Source organism: Nesoenas mayeri (genome assembly GCF_963082525.1).
Source record: "Nesoenas mayeri genome assembly, chromosome: 6".
Taxonomy (NCBI): Eukaryota; Metazoa; Chordata; class Aves; order Columbiformes; family Columbidae; genus Nesoenas; species Nesoenas mayeri.
The window spans coordinates 21,531,152-21,553,354 of NC_137545.1; the positions used below are offsets into that span (position 1 = coordinate 21,531,152).

At 44.3% G+C, this 22,203-nt stretch overlaps 1 protein-coding gene across 1 annotated transcript; it reads left to right on the forward strand.

The window, feature by feature from the left end:
- Positions 1–12,129: 12,129 nt before the first annotated feature.
- CHRNA1 (cholinergic receptor nicotinic alpha 1 subunit) lies at positions 12,130–21,010 on the forward strand (the record flags this gene model as incomplete). Its single annotated transcript, XM_080346498.1, has 9 exons — positions 12,130–12,169; positions 14,049–14,194; positions 14,330–14,374; positions 14,819–14,928; positions 15,119–15,314; positions 15,983–16,220; positions 17,251–17,474; positions 18,725–18,964; positions 20,879–21,010. 9 exons carry the CDS (start codon positions 12,130–12,132, stop codon positions 21,008–21,010), a joined length of 1,371 nt encoding a protein of 456 aa, XP_080202624.1.
- Between the last annotated feature and the right edge of the window lie 1,193 nt (positions 21,011–22,203).

Here is a 22,203-nt window from a genome sequence, read left to right on the forward strand (position 1 = left end):
CCTAGAGATCAGGCAGGGAGCCCCTGCCATAACAAGCACACTGTATTTTCCCTGAGTCTCAAAGTCTGATGATATATGAAGGAAACTGCATGCCAAGCAATAATGAAACTTCAGAATGTATTTATCATCAAATAATCTCAGTATCCAAATAATTAAGGCTGGCAGTGCATGTCTCAGAAACAAATGCACAGGTCATCTGTTGTGTTAGGGACAGGAATGTGGGATGGAGGACCCAAATGGCCAATGAAATACTTGCTTGACTTTGAATCACTGGAACCTGTATCCAATTACTGCTTTTTTCCCTTTAATTGTGATTTTTCATTAAGTGTGTAGGCAAAATCTCCATTTTAATCTTGTTTTTGTTACTATCCTAATGAACTCTGGTCTTTCTTGAGCGGGAACCATTAAAGCAGGTAGTACAGAAATAAATGTCTTTGCAGTGAATTTGAGACTTCTTTTTGCTAACCAGGAAGGTACTTTGCATAGGCATATAAGCAATTACATTGTTTAAGTTTCATTTAATCAAAATTTTAATTAAATGCAGAAACTCACTATTTTTTGCATTTGTATTAGTTAAATGACAACACAATAAATAACCTAGGTCTATGAGAAGTAAGGGTTATCACTAAGCTGATTTGTTCTCCAGAAGAATTGATTTCCATGATGAATGCCTGTGATCTCTAGTTCAGCAGTTGACCTTACTGTCTCCAGTGCCATGGGATATGTGTCTACAGCACCAGGTGGGGCTGGGCAGACACTGGAGCCACCTCACTGGCAACAGCTATTAAAAGGCAGTTGGCCACAGTCAAAAAGACAGGAAAGAAGTGATTAAACTGAGAAAGCAACTTCTTCAAACTTCTAAGGAATAAATAAGGGGCGCTGGCAAGAAGTATGGGTTGGGAGCAGTCAGGAAACTCGCACGGAGTATGAGGGAAAGCAAGTCTTCAACAATGATAAAGGAAAGCAAAATGATAAAAAATTATGGAGGTAGTGAATAACTGTTAAAAATGTATGCCTAGTAAAAGTTAAATGTCAGAACTATTGGGGAAAAAATATTTAAGATAGTGCTTGGGGGCATAATTAGGAGCTTTAGGATGAAAAAAGAAAAAGGGAAAACTTCTTGCAGCAATTTTGGGAAAATGTCCCAGCAGTGAATCAGCTCAGTGGTTGAGCACAGGGTTACTTGACCTCCTATTAGCTGGGCCAAGCCCCTGTACCTCGGTGGCAAAGACATCCTTGGCCTGGGATTCCTTCCTGGCAGCCCCACAGCCGCCCATGGAGCCCAGCACCGATGCGGCATGTTGGACCTGCTGCACACGGGGTGTGGAACACGTGCACCCCTCAGAGAGCAGCACGTGTGTCCACACGTGTGTGACCATGGTGCAGGGCTCCTTCCCTGCACAGGGCCAGGCTGCCTCCAGCTCCCAGCGGCTGTGGGATGGATGGATGGAAGCACACTGCTGGCTGAGGCTGGATGCGGGGAGCCCGTGAAGAGGTTTTAGAGTCCTGTGGTGAGGGAAGCAAGCTGCCTTCTGAAACAAGTATGTGAACTGCTCTTTCTGCCGGATTAGCTGACAGGATGGAAAAACCTGTTATTTATGATTTTATGCAATACCAAACTTCTTCTGCTCTTCCTCCCTCAATGGCAAAGGAAGAAGTAAAGGCTTCTAAAAGGCAGATATGATATACTCACTCTGTTCCTGACCTAATTTTTGTATGCTGATGAATGTTCTGCAATGTTTTTATTATAGCTATAATTATATTGCAATAAGGGAAAAGAAACATTTAGTGAACCTAGCAATCATGGATTTCTTTTTCAGTCATGCAAAATTACTGCTTAGTGACTGCACATCAGCCCCAGAAAGCCTGTGTAATGCAGGAAGGTTAAGAAATGCGCTGTGGACTGAAGTGATTGCTGAGTAAACCATGTGTAAGGCACGAGTGCCATCTGCTTCATTTACGTGCCAGCAGGGGTGCAAGCAGAGGGCAGAGGACACGTGCCTGAGCACAGGGCATGAGAAGGTGGGTGCAGGGCTTGTCATTGCACCCCAGAGTCCCCCATCTGCAGCACCAGGCTGGTCAGTGCCGAGAGCTCTGCCTCCAGCAGGGTCCAAGGACCCTCGGCTGATGTGCCGAAGCCTTACGTGTGCATCAAGTGATCCAGCTCCTCTTTGGTTCCTCAGCACACTCTTCCTCTGCCTCTGGTCACGGGCGTTTCAGGTTATACTGTTCTCCAGAGCCCTTGCATTGACTGATCACTTCTTTGTGCTGACCTGATTTTCTGTATACACAATCTGGGCCACAGTGCAGAGATATTCCTCTTGTTGCCACCTTTTGTGGATCAATTTGGACAGCACAACTCTTGAACTTCTCTGATTTCCATTGCTGCTTTCATGATCAGAGTACCATTTTTTTCTTATTTGATCTCTCCCAAGAGTGGTGTCAATAAGCTGCTCAAGGAATTTGTTCAAGATCTTTTTGTTAGGTATCCTTTCCTATTTCTCATGTCAGTATTTTGTCTCAAGGACATGAGTAGCTTCTTGTGTTACTCAGGTCTCTATTGCTAGTCTGCCTCAGTAGATTGGAGCAAATGGTTCCTAGGCCTCTGGGACCCTTTGATTAATGTATTTCCTGAGGCAATTAGGCATTGTTTTGAAAAACATTTGGCAGCCAGCCAACACTCATTTTCAAACACTATGTTGCCTGTAATTTCTGTTTCCTGCTATAAAGCCTAGAGTTTGAATACTAAGCTTTTTCTCTTTGCCTCTTTTTTCCCCCATGCCTTATTATTATACTGTGACAGTAAGGAAAATAGGGTGTCCAAACTATTAAAATTACTCATTTTGTAGACCAGTATTCATGTGGTTGTGTATTCTAATGCTTATTTGAACGATTGCTCACTAAACCCAGAAGAATATAGCACAGCATTGTGCTGTTGTTCACTGCTCATCCCCAGCACCTACTCTGGTCTCAAAAAGGAGAGGGGAGAGATTCCTTTGATTGCTTTTTGTCTTTTTATCCCCTTTCATGTTCTCCAGCGTCATGATGCTGGACTTATATTGTTTGTACCAAGCAATAACTCTCACATTACATCTTCCAGTAAATTACTGGAATTCAGTTACTACATTTTAACTAACACACTGAGATTGCTGCAGGATGGATTAGACAACGCCAACATGGTGCAGTACAAGATGCCTCACAAAAAAAGGTTCAAAGCCCATCTGAACACCTTTTATTAAAAGCAGGCACATGACAATAATCACAAATGGAGGAGTTTAGCATCTGTTGCAAGCTGTTCCCTAGATGAGTTGCAATGACATCTGCAAACTTCACAGAAAACTGTGAACTTCTCCTGCAAGTACTTCCCCAGCCCACACATAATCTTGCCGTTCAGAGAAAAGACATAGTTTCCCAATGTTTTACAATACAGTGGATACATTGGTGTTCAACCTGATAAAAATCCACCGCGTGCTGGTGTTCAACCACCATAAAAATCCAGATGCTTCCCCCATTAATAATTTATTTTCAAATATGGTGCAATGCTGAGTCCCTACAGCTCCTTCATACCCCTCACTGGAGGAAGAGTTGTGGTCTGCACACAGCTTTCTGTGAAGTTCTCTCTCCATAACGTAATCAAGGGTCAGTCTGAAGCTAAGTTACAGCACAGAAGCGACTTGGCATTGCCTGGTGAGGATGTTGGTGGTGGAGAAGGTTAAAGAGGAGGTGGAGTAGCCACGGAAAATGTGGGCTGACTTTTTCTGTCATCTGTGCCTGTCCTTGGGCTGAAAATCTCTCCCAGCACTAGGAGAGATCTGACATTCTCCTTCTCTTGTGCTGGTGGGAGGAAAAATCACATTAATGTTCCCTTTTCCATCTGCAGCTCTGGTATTGGGTTTAGCCTCACTCCCAAGCCATCGTGTCAGTTTGCTAATAGTGTTAATTAAGAATGGAAAACCAATCTACCTACAGCCAAGTCTCCTTCTGTTATGAGTAACTTCAACAGTGAGCTTTGGACAAGCCAACCCCTCCTCCTACAGCTCCCTTGGGCTCCAGTCAAAGACTTATTTCAGTATCACAAATGAAGAGGCAGATATGTTTTGGAAGGAGTATGCAGCCAACAGAATGCTTTGCCTCACCTCACAGTGCAGGCTGAGAGCTTCCCACATGGCTGCCAGTGCAGTGGGTTGGGATGAGCAGTGCTCTGGGGGCACCAGCACTGTCCGTGCCTGTGTCTCTGTGTGGTCAGACAGAGGCCAGCTTGGTGTTGGTGGGTTGTCCTAACCTGCGCCTGCTCGCAGCTTGTGGGCCTATTTCTGCTGGATGGCATCAATGATCTGTGTACCAACAGTGAGATGTTAGTTTATTTTTTTTCTTTTTTCATCATTTTGCTGGCACGTGAGTACACCAGAAGCAGTTAGAGAAATGAGGTTCTTGCTGCTTGTCATAACCTTTGTGGAGATCCAGCTGTCACTGTAGCATCCCTCCCAGTACCCATTTCAGTACATCACTAGGGACCTCCAAGTGCAGAGGACACAGAAAGAGGAAAAAGGAAAGAAACCGCAAAGTTTTCAGAATTAATTACCTAAAGTAGTCAGGAAAATTGACGAAGTAAAATGGTCATGAGGAATTTTCTCTGCATTTTTAGTGAAGGCAGACTGGACTGGCTGGACGCTATAGAGAATGTCACCTGGACACGCAAGGCTGCTGGCACCACGAGGCCACTCGCCATGCCGCGCTGTAAGCTGCTATAATACATGTGAATGCAGGCTGCTTGCCTGAAAACAGAGCACAAAGTCAAGGGCTGTGTGACAAGTCAGTGTAGATGTGGCCTTCATCTGCTAGGAGGATTAATTTCACAATTAGGCTGATCTGAAAACTAGACATTGTTAAGAATTGTTAAGCTGGAACTCAGTTCTCTGTCTCAATGCCAGTTTCTCTCAGGTGGCTGTTACTTGTCCTGCACGGCCTGGTCAGGGTCACATTGCTCCCCTCGCTGTGATATTCCCCCAATTGTTTTGAACACGGTGGTTTGATTCCTATCAAATCCCAAATATGAGTGAGCAGGGAGATCTGGAATTCAGCTTTGCATGCATTCCCATGTACAAAGTTAGTGTGGGCTGTCAGAGGAGTGGGAACCACCTCTTTGCTGCCAGTCCTTCAGCCCCTGACCAATGTGCCTGGGTGCTGAGAGCCCCCACCCTTCCTGTGGGAACCCAGAGCCACCATGCACTGCAAAATACACTCCAAAAGCGGGGGGGTTAATACTTTACTTATCAATTTGAGGGTGTTTCTTGAGTTGAGGTTATGTTTTTGTTTTTCTCTTTTATCAGCTATAAACACAAGCCCTCTTGTCCAACACAAGAGGAACATGGCAAAGTTCTTGCAGCCTGCCAAGGAGGCAAAATAAACTTCATGTGACAAGTGAGAGCTACACACCAGGAACCACACAAGTCAGTTTTTTCCATTAATTACCAACAAAATGCTGTGTGTGTACTGGCAAAGATCCCAACATGAGCAATGAAAGTGTGTATTTTGGCATGAGGTCAGTCTTGGGTAAAGCACACATCAACCAGTCCATGTTCAGGAGCAGAAATCCATCCCTGGAAACTAATGGACAGCATGGTAGATGGTGGTGTTTCCTGCTCTGAAATGCTGCTGTGGCTCAGATAGCACAGTGAGGTAAATGTTGACTTTTTAAAAGCAACCGCTGCAGCTCTAGGTGAGAGGGATGCTTTGCAGAGATCTCCATTTAGTGTTCTCTGGGATTAGGGAGAGGAAGCACTTTGTGCAAAGGGAGAGTGTGCTCTGCCACTCAGCCTAGCTGCAGAATTTAAAATAAAATAAACTTTTTTTCCACGTGTTTATCCAACTAATACTAGCCATGAGAGAATCTGCACCACAAAGCTAGGTATCCCAGGACTCATGCAGGGTTACAGAGGCATTCTCAGGGTCACAAAAGTTTATCCTAGTTGTAGGTGTGGTGTGGGATGGTTTGGCATGTCTGCCTCTCATGGCGATGTGAATGCTCTATGGGAAGCAGATGACCTCCAGATGGATGTTTGTGCTCTCATCCCATAGCTGGGGCTATGTGGGGAACGTGCTGTGGGGTGCTCCATGTTCCAGGAGTTAAATGCTTTTGTATTTGAGAGTGATGAGATTGCAAAAGTGTTGTTGTCAATTATATCCTTATGGGCCCACAATCAGAGAAGAACCTGTGTCAGTTAAGAGCTAAAATGTGATTTTTATTTTTTTTCCCCCTTGTGAACAGGGTAAGAGAAGCAGCTAACCAGCGCGGCAGCTTTTAAGCATTGAAACCTGTTTCCCACATTGCCATTTCTTCTTTCCACTGGTTGTGTAGTGGAGCTCCCCTCAAAATGTCTTCACAAAAATTGAATTACAGAGTACTGGCCAAAATGTGTCAGACCTCACAGGAGCTGAACAAGCAGCTTGCCTTCATGTAAAGTTAAAATTGAACAGTCTGCACTGCAGTTCCTCCAATGGAGAGTCAATCTGCATTTTAAAACAGATATGTGTATTTAAACATGTAAATGTGAGATCCAGAGATATACTTCAGGCTAAATGCTGTCTGTGGTCCCACCCATGAAAGCCAGTGTATGAAATTAGTTGGACTTGAATATACAGTTGGACTCGATCTTAAGGGGCTTTTCCAACCTAACCTATCCTATGATTCCATGACAAATGGGATAGCAGTATGTTACGCATGCATTTCCAGAAGTCAGGCAATGCCAAGCTCTACTTTCTGCATCTGAAGTAACGCAACTATATATTTACAAAAGCAAATCAGCATCAGAATTTGTATCCAAAATGTAACATGGCGATACAATACCGTCTCCGGAGGCAGATGACTTCCAGGATGGCACTCAGGTGCCCAACACCTGCTTAAACGTTGCCTTAGATGTCTGTGCTGTCGGTATGTGGCAGAGCTGGCTGTGCCCACCTGGATCCCAACTTCAACGCCAGTCAGAGACCGGACACTCTCTCTCTGTCTGGTTTTGCTATCAGGTGACTTGTGCTACTGGGAAAAGGCAGAGTTTATGAAAAAGATACTAGAAGTGTTGCCTAGCTGCATCCAAGTATGAAAGAGATTCTTCTGACCAGCAGAGTATCTGAGTCCTGCTGTGCAAGAAAATCTTCATGAGGGGGTGGTCCAGCAAAGCTGTCCCTTTGCTGTCCTGGTCACTTGAGCACAGCTCGTGTTGTGCTGACAGAGTGGCCTGTAGGAGCAGGGCAGAGTAAACTCCACATCTGATGGACTTGACCTCTTTTGTTGTCTTGTTTGGCTCTCCAGCATGACTCACCTACGTCCCTGAGATAAGTCCCAGTCCTAAAATAGGAGACCTAAAAGTAACCTGGTCAGGGCTGATAGCTGCAGGTGAATTTACTACTACTTTATTCAGCAACTTTATTCAGCTCCAGGAATGGTTTCTTGGTGTTCCATAACAGAAAGGCAACATGAAGCTGCAACCTTCTTACCAATTCCTCTGACACATTGTGGCTGGTCAGCTTGTACCTCTCATCTCAGCCAATGGTATTTGCAGTTATCGCTGTTCTCACTGCTTACCTACCTCGCTCAGGCTGGGTAGAGAAGTGTCTGTGGCCAGTGTCATCTTTGAGCAGCATGACCCTTTTAAAGTGGAGCAGTGCTGCTTCTCACCTGCAACAGGTGAACAATTGTGCTGCTGTTCTATGTATTTAGTGATCGTGGTTACTCTATTTGACTGTGGACCTTTCTCTTGCTCCTCTCTTTCTTCCCAGACAAGAACTCTTTTTTTTCAGAAGTATCCCTCTGATTTGATAAATGCACAACATGTCTATGCTGTAGTATGTACACTTGGTCACTGCAGAGGTTAAGATCACTTTTAAGTGAGTTTTTCGTGTTTTCAATTCCTTTGGCCTGTGTAATAGAAAACAAAAGATATGCTGAAAATGAACTTTCTGCAAATATCCATGGGCTTAAAATACATTTGCAGGATGGCTGAGGTGTGTCTCTGTATGGAAAAAATGCAACTTTTGATTTCTTGATTTGTGGGTTTAAATCCTGTCTGTCAACACACAGTGATGTTTATATGAATGCTTTGCACGTTCTTATGGGCACTGGAATAAACAGGGGATGTCCGGTCCATTAGCATCTAAGGCTGTCATTAATTCCTTGAACGCGTTTCTTCTTGAAAATATTAATTCCCTCTGTTTTGCTCTTGCAAGGGATTGTTTGGGATCTTCCCTCGCAGAGGCCCATCGTGTGCCCACTGCGTCTTTTCCGTGCGTCTGTTGCCATCTGGCGGCAGCGGCGCTGAGCCGCCCGGCTCTGCTCAGGCGGCTTCCAGCGGGAAACGCGGGCCCGGCTGGCTGTAACCAGGCGCAATGTGGGAATGAACACATGGCAAGTTCGCAAATTACTTCTCTAACCATCTGCTTTCTCTTATCCAGTGCTACCATAACCTACTGTCACCAGCAATGCTGTTTTTCCGACACCAAAATGCATTAAAGTGTGCATATAATGCATTTGGAAGCTAAAAAAACACCTGCAAATCAACACTGCTCTTGTTTTTCAGCTTTTGTGCCTGTAATTTCCCAGATGTAATTGTCGCGGTTGAGACGGACAAAGGACATGGACCAAGTTCATTCAAGATTAAAGTAATAGATGCCATTTATTGCTACAAGTGCATTTTTATACAATTCTACCAGTTCATGTGTCTTTTCACTATTGGTTACAAGTTACAGCACTAACATCTCATTGGTTAATTTTGCTATCATCCATGTTATTCTTCTATCCCCTTCTCTCTCATGGGTACAACTCCATACCTCCAGATACTCCTTTATTCCCATCTTTCTCACGGGTAGGCCTTCATATCTTCAGGGCTAATTTCTGTTCCCATGCCCTTCATCAGGGAATCCACGGACCCACCGTAGTTTCCCACATGTAATATGCACCTTTTCTTTGTTCTTGTTATTAGTTTCACTTCTGCTTCCCCCATGCAGGCCCTGCAGCCCTTGGAGCCTCCTGCATCTGATCTTCTTAGGTAGGGATTGCATTTCTGCATGCAATTGTGTGACAAAGATTTCAGTAAAAATCTTGTATTCCTCGCTCAAAAACATTAGGTATTCTCCTCCCTTGCATTGTGGCTGTATGATATCACCCTGCCAAAAAGACTGATCTGCAGCAGTAGTTGTTCACAGCTCACTTTCTTCAGGCCAGAGTGGGCAGAAGCCCCTGATGCACTTGTTCCTGGTACATGAATGAAAGGAGTGATGCCCCAAATCCGGCTGGCAGTGAGTTTTGCTTCTTTCCAATTTATATGAATGAGACCTGGTTGACCATTAGCATGGTGGGGAGTGGGTTTTTCTGAGGTTTGCTGGGGTGGGGGCTCACAAACCAAGCCAGAAATCTTGGAGGTAAAATAAGCATGACAAGAGTTTTTCAAATTCGGGCACTCAGTATAGCTCATCTTCTCATCTTGCTTCTTCACCTCGGTCATGACTGGTCACATTCCCCATTAACAACAAGCAGCATTCACTTCTCTGTCCATATTTAACCACAGGAGCTCAGGTTACCTTGTTTTTTTTGAGAGGGAACTAGTCTTGTGTCCCTGGCAGTGAGCATCCATTACAGCCAGGCTGTCAGTCCCAAAGGCTTTCTCCAAATACCTACTCCTGCCTCTCCCAGTGAGAACCCAGGCAGTGAGGTGGAGTAGTTCTCAGCTCAGGGGGTTGCTCTTATACTCTCACCTAATAATGATAACCCACATGAAAGTAACAGACTTTGCAGGGCTCCTACAGATCCTGCATCCTGCTGATTCCAAGCAGCTAGACCTTTTCTTTTTTTTTTTTTTTTTTTGGGGGGGGGGGGGGGGTGGGGGCAGTGCGAATAGGGGCGCGAACAGAAATTTATGTTACTAAAGAGTGTGTAACACTTTCCTCCATCTGCTTCAGAATGAACCTGCCAGGCCTGCCTTGGGTGGGCAGGAATGCTTTGAGAGACCCCGGGAGGCTGCGGAGGGAATGGTCAGCATTCCCGCAATGTCTCCTGCAACTCTATCTGTGCTGGGCACAGCAGCTGCCTGGCCCAGGATAAAGGCTGGAAGCAGCCAGGCGCTCGTCTGAAACGAGATAGCTGCAACAATGGGAGCTGCTGGCAGGGACAAGGCCACAGCTATGTAGAGGGAGAGTTTCTACTGGAGGATAAATGTAAATGCAGAGGCTGAATGCTGTGTGAGTGGAGGACAGTGGGTGAGGGGAGCTGATTAAAAATAATAATAATGATAAAGGCATCCAGCATGAAACAGCAAACCAGCTGGCAGACAGCACAAAGGATATCCATAAGAAGAAGAAAGTATGTGTGGTGTCACCCAGAGCCAAATCTGAAAAAACTTTTTGTGGGGAATGTTTTCTGGAAAAGGAGATTTGGAGCAGTGTGTAAGAATGGTTGTGGCAGGTCACCCAGTGCAATGTCCTGTCTCCAAACAGCAGTGCCTGGGGAAAAGTGCAAGAACAGGGCAAGTTTTGGGCAATATTTCCCCAGGAGGCTACCACAGCCTCCTGTGACTTGTGACTCCAGGGCTTCTGTGACATACTACTGGTTTGTTGGTTTGTTTGTTTGTTTAATAGTACAAAATGAATATTGAATATGATTGAATTGAATATGATATTTTCTGAAAACACACAAACACACACACACAAACTTCTGGCAACCAGAAACTCCTGTGGCACCAAGTTCCACCACAGATGCACTATGTGAAGGAGTGTCTTGGTTAAGCCTGCCAACTCTGTTTCCCTCAATGCCCTCTGCTTTTTTGCACTGGGACAGCAAGTGAATCTAAATCTGACTTCTCCAGACCATTTGGGGTTTTAAGGACCCTACCAAAGCCCTTTCTCTGTCTAGCTTCTCTTCCAGACTTAATGTTTATACTATCTATCTGTTCCAGGTATGGAGCCAGCCTGTACTGTGGATGTCTTTGTCACTTTCTCCTGGGCCTTTTCCAAGCCTCCTCTTGAAACCAGAGAAGCAGAACAGCACAGAGCACTCAAGATACCATGAATTTATAGCAGCATCTTTCCTGTTCGCTCCCTCTCCTTTTCTAGGAATTGATGGACTTTGCTTTTCTCACAATGCTGAGCACTTCACAGAACTATGCATCTCAAGATTTTGTTCCTGAGTGATATTGGTGAGTTCAGAGGAGGTCAATGTGTATGTATATATATATATATATATATATATATAAAATTCTTCACAGTTAGTCATTTTCTTTGCTAGCCTGAATAACTGAGTATTATTACCAAAAACCTCACTTTTCACCCCTTTTCTAGGTGATTTATGACAATAATAAGCAAGCACTAGCATGCCCTGTGGCAATCCACTGGAACTGCCCTGCTATAGAAACCAACCACCCATTCCTACCGTTTGCCTTTCACCGGTCAGTAAGCCTATAGGTATCTGTGGGAGGGGTTTCCCTCTTCAGGTTACTTAGGTTAACTAACAGCTTTCAAGGAGGGGACTCTACATGTAGACTACCTTCTGAAAATCCCAGTAGATTCAAGGAGATGGATATCTCTTGAATGTATTTGTTCACTTCTTCAAAGATTTCTCATCCATCTGTGAAGCAAATGGAGTAGCCTGATCCCAGCGCACAGTCTATATGTTGGTGAGAGTGCATCAGAAATAAATGACTGTGCTCTGTTTTCCTTGCGAGAAATAAAACCAAAAACTGGCAAGTAGCTCAGGTCAAAAAGGGTGACACACAGCTTTGTTCCCAGCTCAGGAAGTGTCTGAAATCTCACTGAGATGTTCAGTTACTCTACAGATAACCCTTTCTTTTCTTGATTTGTTTGTATATTAAGTCACAGCTCACATTGCCACTTACAAAAAAAATGACCTTCTGTAAACTGCAGAAGATACTTGACCAGTGAAACACATTGTACTCCCATTTCCAAGCCGGCAGTGCAGTGGCCCTCAGCTGTCATTCCCAAAAACAGGTGCTGTAAATCAATACATCGGTGGTTATATTTCGCCAGCACCCTGGCAGGAGGCAGCGCAGCTCTCTCCTCTGAGGAGACCTTAAAGGCGCTTTGTGCGTGCGCCGGTCTGTATTACTGCAGCAAAAGGGAGCTGGGATGATGAAGGTGCATCGCGTACTCCTCCTCATCTCTGCAGGTAAAGGTGTTCCAGCTATTGCCTTGAATGGGGGTCAGCTCCTTCCTGAGCGTACAGGACCAGGGCTTTGTGTACACATCAGTGTGAGTGAATGTGTGTTCTGGGAGCAGTCTGTCCTGCTGGTAAGGTTTTATGAACACACCAGATAATTTAAATGAGAGCTTTAGAGTGCATTGGTAACAATTCAGATATTTCGAAGTGAGAAGTTTTTGTGTTTAATTGTTTTTCTCTCTGTCATCTTTTTGCTATGCTCCCATCTACTCTAGTGCTACGTGTATTTCAAAATGTGTGGAAGGATCTATTAAACATGGCTCAAAATGTAAAAATTCATTACAAGAAATTTAATTAAGTTGTGGGACTACTGACAAGGAAGCAGAATTAATTTGCAGCTGCATGTGTTGTACCAGGATAATTATTTTTAAATTCTTCATTACAAGAATAAGTATTTTGTGATCCTAAAAACTTTTCACCAAATTCAAGCTGTATACTAAGTTCCTACCAAGCCACACCAGAAGGTAGCAATGTGAGGGATTTTACTTGCATTAATAAAGCATAGCAAAGTACTTGACTTAGCTATGATGCTGTGATCATAACTTAAAAATGGAAAGACAACTCCTGCTGCCCCCAGCCCAGACTCCTGGCAGGAGCAGCAAGCACTGCTAGCCTGTGGCAGACAGCTTTTTTCAATGGCATCCAAGTATTTTAATACCATTTCATGGCAGGACAAGACCAAGACAGAATCCTTGGCATCTCAGCTCAACTACTTAAAAGGAGCTCATGAAAAGTCAGTTAGGAGACAAGGGGAAATCCTGGCTTAGATTGGAGTCAGCAGCAAAATCCTTGTTGGCTTCAGTGGCCCAGGGTTCACACTGAGAGAGGGGAAGGCAAAGGTGGGATCTGCCAAAAATGCTGGTGGTGAGACTCAGCTGTTCTGTACCCTCTCAATACCTTTAAAAAGGGTTGCACACAAAAACATCCCCAACCCCTCTTCCATTTGCTTTACTCCCTGTAACAGTGTAATGGCTACAGTCTGGGTGTGTGAGCAGCTGCTTGTTCTGCAACAAGCAACCTGGAAATGGGCTTTGTCTGTTTTTCTGTAGGGTGGGAATCTGAGCCTGTGGGAGTACACCACCATACACTCACTGCTAAAGCTGTGCTGGAACAAAGCCACCACCTGCCATTTTTGCTGATGATGCTCTTCTTACAAGGGCTCTTCTGTGCGGTCCCACCAAGTCACGCTGAGCAGTCTGTGGGCGGAGCTCTCCACAGGCAGGTTGAGACCTTCCCTGAGGAAAGGGAAATATGAGCCTGCATCATGAATGGTTTCCTTCTCTCTCACCACAAACACAACCTGAGCAACTCCCGTTGTGGAGAGTAGCTCCTGCTCTGCTTAAACCTCAGATGCCAGGAGTCCGGGTGCTGCTTTCACTTCAATGACCGTTGCGCTTAGCCCTGTCTTTATAATGTCTCTGTGGAATCGAAGGTGAAGAAGACAACATCAGAAATCCCAAGTTATGGGTGCCCTCTGCATTTAACTGTCCACAAGTATTGCAGTTGCAGTTTGGGAGAGCCTGGAGGACATTCCTGATGCTCAGTCTGGTGTTCACAGTCATGGTTGGTTTTGTTCATCTCCTGGTGGGAGGTTGTTGTTGACTTCCTCCTAAGATGACCTCCAGATCAGACAGGTAGTTTCCCCTGCTGACAGTACTTGCAATGCACATAAAGCATGCCTGAAATGAGGAGTCACACAGGGGACTCAGGTTAACCAACTGCCAGTGACTTGCTGTTGACAGGATTTCCTTCATGCTCACCCCAGAGTGATGATGCTGTAGCCTGTCCCCTGTCCCATCTCACTGATGCCACCCCTGCCCTTCTGCAGCTGGGCTGGCCCTATGCTATGAAGATGAGACTCGCCTCGTTGAGGACTTGTTCAGGGACTACAACAAGGTGGTGCGCCCAGTGGAGGACCATCGGGATGCCGTCGTCGTCACTGTCGGGCTGCAGCTCATTCAGCTTATTAGTGTGGTATGATCTGACCATGTGGTGCATGTTGAACTACTGGTTTGCGTGATAGTGCCAAATGGTGTCATTTTTTGAGGAAAAAAATTTTCTCCTTTAATCTTGATGTTTGCTGCTACTGTCTCCTTTTCTTTTTTAAAGGATGAAGTAAACCAGATTGTGACAACCAATGTACGCCTGAAACAGGTAACTCTAAATATTGCTATTTCACTACTATTCATAACTATTCCAGTTCAAATAAGTGCACTGGACGCAGCCAGGAACGACCTACTATGTTATACTTTCAGGGGCAACTTGGACAGGTGGGCCAGCTAGCGGAGCATTTCTTTTCTCTGGGATCTCATGAACAAAATACTGGACACTAAGAGCCTTAAGAAAATAATTTTGCATTTGCACATTCTTTCTCTGATTGTATTTCAAATGGTAGATATCTGGTATATTTATTTTGGGTTAAGGCAAGATTCTTGAACCAATACTTAAATTAGTGTTAAAAAATTAGCTGGGGGTCCCAATAGCATGTGTTTATCTGCATGTACCAAAGCAAAGGGAGTGTGTGTTTCTAGCAAATATCAAAACTACCCCTAGCAGTGCTGGGGAAGGCTCTCAGTAGACAAAATTCTCCCTCTTTAGCAATGGACAGATGTTAACCTCAGGTGGAATCCAGATGACTACGGCGGCGTGAAAAAAATCCGCATCCCCTCAGACGATATCTGGCGGCCAGACCTTGTTCTTTACAACAAGTAAGGGGTACCTGCGGTGGGGGGAGCTCTGCCCTCTGACACCACGCTTGGGGGGGCATCTTCCCATGACATCTGGGCCCATGGGTGGATGCCTCAGAGCAAGCTGCTCTAGGAGCGAGCACAATGGCACTGGGGGGACTATGTTAATTATTCTGCCCATATTGTTGTTAATATCCTTTTTCTTTTGCAGTGCAGATGGTGATTTTGCCATCGTTCAATACACCAAAGTCCTTCTGGAGCACACAGGCCAGATCACCTGGACACCACCAGCGATTTTTAAAAGTTACTGTGAAATTATAGTCACATACTTCCCATTTGACCAGCAGAACTGCAGCATGAAGTTGGGAACTTGGACGTATGATGGTACAATGGTTGTTATCAACCCGGTAAGCAAGGAGTTCATAACTGGGAAAAGGAGTAAACACCTGGATAGGTTTTTAGGGAAATCTCAGATTTAGAATGGAATATAACCTTGTATTGATTGAAAAATAAACAGGCGCTACCTGTAAAAATATAAAATAATAATAATAAACTCTTTGTAGATCTAACACAAAATTGCTAATATTGCCTACTTTGGCTTCTATAATAAAATTCTGCTTGTGCTTAATTCCCATGCCCTAACAGTCTTCTACTTGTCTGTCCTAGTGCAGCTTTGTACCTCTGCTCATGGTGCTGCCTGTTCAGCTTTTGTTTGGTTTGATTGTTTGTTTCTGGGGGGAGGAGTGATTTTTCTTTTTTTCTCTCCCCTGTTCATGCTACTTTCCATTTCCAGGGATTCTTTCCCTGTCTCCTCAGGTATGTCTCCCATCTGTAAATATTTAAACAGTCATCCTCTTTAGTCAAATATCTCTGGCTGTTTCCAAAAATATTTAGTTGAATGCTGTGCAAGGGACAATTTTCTAAGGCAAAATAACATCATAGACAAGAGTGGTTGGCTTGCTCACAAAAATGCACAAAGTGCCTGAGTTGCTGGGAATTCTGTTCCTGAGTGACTGCCAAGTTTTTATTTTGTTCAGAACATCTAATATTAAAAGTTTGTATTTTTTGCTGCCAGGAGAGTGATCGTCCAGATCTGAGTAACTTCATGGAGAGTGGGGAGTGGGTGATGAAGGACTACCGCGGCTGGAAGCACTGGGTTTACTATGCTTGCTGCCCCAATACCCCCTACCTGGACATCACCTACCACTTCCTCATGCAGCGCCTGCCTCTCTACTTCATTGTCAATGTCATCGTTCCCTGCCTGCTCTTCTCCTTCTTAACCGGGTTTGTTTTCTACCTACCCACAGATTCAGGTGCGTGCATTTATTTGTTCTGCTTGCCATAGGAACTGTTCTTCTAAGAAGCTTCTGAGAAATTCTGAGTATTTGAAATCACCAGCCAACTTGGAGGGCAGTGCTTACTAAAATTTGACGTTTCAGCTCAAAAGAATGTCTATAAACATTCTGTAAGTAAAGGGTAAATGCTGAAAGCTCAAACTGTTTATGGAATTTAGCTAGTTGATTTTTATGTTTTGCCATAGGTAGGTAGCTAGTGTGTTAGTACATCATGCAGCAAGTGAGCACACAGGGGCAACTGAGGCCCTTCTGCACCATGGTGGAGCAGAGACCTTGTCATCTGTTCACAGAAATTACCTCATATGACACAGAGCAATTCCAGCCTCTTCTGGCCTCCTTTGTCCCAGCTGAGCAGCTCTTGCTCCCTGCAACCATTTCCTCTGCTTCACTCATTTTACCTTGTGTCAACTTTTCATGCTGCTTAACTTCACTAAGCCACTTCCATAAAATACTTGTTGTATTTTCCTTCCAATGGAAGATTTTATAGAAAGTTGAACTGTATGGAAAAAAGATGTGGGAATCATGTTTGGTGGTTCAGTTATGACATCCTACATACTGGAAGATCTCACATAGCAACCGATCTCTGGTGTGAGATGTGATTTTTATCTGCCCACTCAGCCCAGCAGGAGCCTGCCAGAGAGTAAGGCAAACAAACCCCCAGGAGGCTGTGGAACAAGCATTAATCGGGTGCATATACTTCATCTTTCAAAATGCACAGTCCAGGAAGCACTCTTGGCAAGTAAGCTTTCCATACCCACCTGTACATCAGCCCAGTCATACCTGGTGATTCCCACCTTAATGCTGGAACTGATGCTGTCAGTCTCTCAGGTTTGGCCAGCATAATAACTGTTTTGGATGCTGGGAGGGATGATAGCACTCCAGATGCACACACATGTACGTGTGGATAGCCATCATCCATACGCCTTTCTCTCAAGTAAATACTCTGTGTTGAATGATAGGAATAGCAATGACATTATCTTTTTATCAGGTGAGAAAATGACTCTCAGCATCTCTGTCCTGCTGTCTTTGACTGTGTTCCTCCTGGTCATCGTGGAGCTGATTCCCTCCACCTCCAGTGCAGTGCCTCTAATAGGCAAATACATGTTGTTTACAATGGTGTTTGTCATCGCTTCAATCATCATCACAGTCATTGTCATCAACACCCACCACCGCTCCCCAAGCACGCATACCATGCCGCACTGGGTCAGGAAGGTGAGCTCTATGGCTTTGTATGTTTCCTGGATTCCACCGACCACTCCATATTTTATTGGCATGTTTTCTAATAAATGTCAACAAGAATTGGGGAAGTGAAGGCACCACATTTAATCTTTCTAGGCATAAGAGCCAGTGTTTACTACTTAGCTGTGAATTTGTCAGCAAGACTGCTAATGTGCTCCTTTAAGTAAGAAAATTGTCCGCTGTGGTAGAGCCTTGCAGGGAACAGATGAGGCAAAACACAGGCAATTGAAGGTACAGGGGGAAAAAATGGGCCATCTGGACTCAAGTAACATTTCCTGGTCTAATTCTCCATCTGACTGCAAAACGCTGCTGCCTGCCAGTGGCCAAGTTCGCCAGGCTGTGTGAATGCAGAGCACAGAGGCCATCAGGGATACCTGCATTCAGCATCCCATTTAGCAAAAGCCATGGTCTTCTCTTTACTTTCTAACAAATGCAGTTACTCTGCAGCCCTTGGGAAGCAAGGAGAACCTTGCACTCTAGTCTAAATGGTAACCACAAGGTGTAGGGAAAAAAATTAATGTCTGTCATGACAAGGTCTTTAGCAGGGAGACAGTAACAAAAGGGATCCATTTGGTTTATCTTGCCTTTAGTAGATGCCTGAGTTCATATGAAACCATTGCGTGAATAGGAGAGTGTTCTGTGTATTTCTAATTATACTTCTATGGCTACAGCTTACATCAGATTCACTCTGCAGCACAAACAATCCTTGCAAAAGAGAGATTTCAACAGGTAATGACTGTGTGCCCTTGAAATTGCTCTGGCAGCAAGCCTCTCTTATTCCAAAGGCAATAATTGTAAACCTTATATGCATGTATAACAAATATTTGTAATAGCAGTCAAACATACGCAGCCGAAAGAGATCCTTTGTAGTCCATTCTCCAAGGCAGATTTGTAAGCAATGTGTTCTGAATTAGATGAGATTGATAGAGTTTATGTCAGCTCACACCAGCTCAGGGGATGCTCCAAGATGTTGCAGCCCCTTCACATGTAGGTGTTGGCTGTGTGGCAGGCTGAGGGTGATTCCATCTGACTGGGACAGGACGCTGACAAAAGCCCCTGTATGAGGCAAGTGTGGGTTCTGACATGCTCAGAGAGAGAGTCTGCAGCTGATCCAGTGCAGGGAGGAAATTTGGGACGGGGGCGGCTTTGCCTTCGTTCAGTGCACAGCTGCATCTGCAGCACAGCCCTGCTGACCAGAAACCCTCCTCCCTCTTTGTTTTCAGGTCTTTATTGACACAATCCCAAACATGATGTTTTTCTCCACGATGAAACGACCATCCAGGGATAAACAAGACAAAAATATTTTTGCAGAAGACATTGATATTTCTGAAATTTCTGGGAAGCCAGGTTCTATGCCTGTCAACTTCTACTCCCCACTTACCAAAAATCCAGATGTGAGAAATGCTATAGAAGGAATCAAATACATTGCGGAAACTATGAAATCGGACCAGGAAGCAAGTAATGTAAGACATTTTTTGTGCATGATTCACTTCTTGCTTTCAAATTGCTACTTCTTTTTTTTTTTTTTTGGCAAAATATCCATGCCTCAAAACCACTCCAAACTCTGTTGTAGCTTTAGCAAGGGACAGTCTTCTCTCCCTGATGCAGTCAACAAGGAGAGATGAATAATAAACCCAGATGGCAATTGAATCTTGGTTAAAAAAAGAGTGACAATGCTAAGGTTTTCTAGATGTGGTATGTGAAGCTGTAGAGGTGGAGTGTCTGTGAGTAGCAAATCAGTTTCAAGAGCTGTAAGCAAGTTCCAAAACACATTCCTCCTGTCTCCCACTCAGGCATCTTTCCCCTGTGGTAAGCAATCTCCTGTCACTTTTGAAAAGCCATGAAGAAAGCCACACTCTAAAAGGCTGGTAGTTTTATCTGAGAAGCATTAAATTTAACTTACAAATGATAATTCAAATTTCAGTAAAGCTTTATTTTATTCCTGAATGCTACAAGTAGTGCCTGCAAGCAAAGCACGTCACGAGCTACTCTGATTACTGACTTTTTCCACGTTGCAAGCCAAAGGAAGAACAAATGCATGTAGAGTCACATATGGCAGTGTTTCCCCGGAAAACCTAGCTCTGCCTCCTTCTAGCACATTCAACACAATTAACCCCCTGATTTATTTCGGTTCTCACAGCTCACACAGCTTTCGTATGGATAATTCAGTACTGGTACTTTGCCTTTCTAACTGATCGCAAGCCTTTCCCACTGAGCTTGCAGGCCAGCCTGAAGATGGGGAGAGAGTTCCCTGGCACAATAATTTGGCCTGTGCTCTTGAAAAGAAAGTGTCTCCTTCCCATGGGCAGAATTTACACCAGGGTGTTTGTTCCTGTGACCAAATTCCTGGAGCATGTGGAAGGGCTCTGGCTGTGGTCTCATGTTCCCCATGACACCAGTGTCTCTGCACATCAAGTGTTACCGTCAGCAGGGCTGGCGCAGCTTCAGCACCTCTGGGCTTCACTTCCTCCTAGACTTACAAGGAGGGTGTTCGGGTTACTGGCAAGTCCTCCCTTCGGAAGTGCAGCTCAGCTGCTTGTGTCACCTGGGCACCATGGATATTACTTCCAGGGGGTTTCAAAAGTCAGGTTCCCCAATTAAACTGAAGGTTGTGGCTTCTGAAGGCTTGCCACTTTCATTGCATTCACTTACGAACCACCTCAAAACTGTGTTGATTATCAACGTCCTCTAGATAAATTACAACAGCCTCTTCTACTTGTGGGGCAACTAAGGCAAAAGTAGAGGGTGCCTTAGGCCAGTATGTGTCACCCCCTACAGGGTGGAAATCCTGTGCCCTGCTGCACTGAGCACCTCCTACTCTGCTCACACTCATGTGCTGGCTTCCCATGAAAAGCACTCAGTGAAAAGGCAGTTGCAGAGCAACCAGTTCCCTGTGTCCCACAACTGGAAGAAAGACCAAGGGAGTTGCTGACGTTTTCCCAGACTTCAGAGTGTATACTAGGCATGGAAACCAAGGGCTAGAGCTAAATTAATGGAAATCACTTTGATATCCCATGAGAATGAAAAAGCAATAGAAAAACAAAAGCCAGTTGGGTCAAAATAAGTGTTTTGCTTTCAATGTTTTAAACTCCCAAAAGCAACTCTTGGCCTAAAAATTAGGTTTTCGACATTTCAATGAAATTGTTAACCAAATTGCCAGTGTTTCTAAACAGTTTAGTCTTGAAACTTGCATTTCTATGTTGCTTAGGCTTTTTGAACCACTGGCCCGCTTTTGAGAAGAAAATGAGTATTTTTAGCATAATAATAGTGGAACTTAGGGAACTGTCTTTCTGTTGTTCAAGACAGTAAATTACAAGAATGCCCATAACAAACATGGCTCTGCAGGGATTTTATCATGTCCTTTGTCTCTTTTCTAGGCTGCAGAAGAATGGAAGTTTGTTGCAATGGTGGTTGATCATCTTCTCCTTGGTATATTTATGCTAGTTTGCATTATCGGAACATTAGCTGTATTTGCTGGTCGCCTTATTGAATTAAATCAGCAAGGATGAACATCAACTGGAAACTATTTGCTACCCTGGTCAGCATGTGAAAGCATCTTAACCATCAAAACCTGGCCAGCCTCCGAAAGTTTTACAGACAGGAACTGATCCCTGCTGGGAAAGATCTGGGATAATAAAACGTAAGGCTCCATACTTAACACTTCTGAGCTGCTGCTCAGTGGCATTTCACTGCCAAAAAGAAACACTTGTGTTACTGGTAAACTGAATGGCTGCTGGCCAGGTTTTGATCCATTTTACCATTTATTAAAAATGTTAATGCCTTAATAAGACTGTCTGGCTTTGTAACCCACAGATACAATTCCAGAGAAATCAATAGCGGTGTAATAAGCTTTAGCTGAGCTGTAAATCTGTATCCAACTTTAGCATTCGAGCTAGTTTCAATATTTGCTCTGTGGTTTTTGTATTGGCAGGGTCACAAATGACTGTTTTTGTGATGCTAGATATAACCAGCAGAAATATATTGAACTCCATGCTTAAGCACTTGATTTTTCATGCACAAATCTGAAAGGACTGGCTGTCATATGTGACTCTACCCATAGAAACTCTTGATGCAGCAAAGAGGAGGTACTGTTCCTTACTGTGGGAAGGATCCAGCCTCAGCCAGTTTGGTCCCACAGGTATCTTTTTGGTATCAAGTTCCAGGGTAAAGGACTTGTAGGAGAGGATTTCTTGCCCTGTTTTATCACTGAGCCCTGCCCTGCGACCATGAGGCATCCCAGTGACTATGTTGTAGTAGCTGCCATTTTATTTTAACCTAATAACACCTGTTACAAGAGACCCTAAATTAATTACATATTCATGCTCAGGATTTTCAGTTGTGAACAGAGATGCTCAGCAATTTGCATCCTAAGGGAAAAGTTTAGGCCAGAGGGAAGAGAATGCATCCACAGGATAACCTCTGTACTCGGCCTACTCTGCTGCAGGAAGGCTGGTTTCCACTCTTCATTTTCAGTGACAATGTTGGGGGGGCAGCTTCGAAGGTGGGAGTGCTCAGTATAACATCTTAAACACGATTCTCTCTGTTCCCTGAAAAGTGTCCCCTGTCCTGCTGAAATAGATCATGAGCATTAAAGTCAGACGCTGCATCACAAAGATCATTCCTGGGGAAATTGTGGATCTCAGTTTTACTTACACATGACAAAACGACAGCCCACCCCCATAATCTGAGCAACACAAATAAT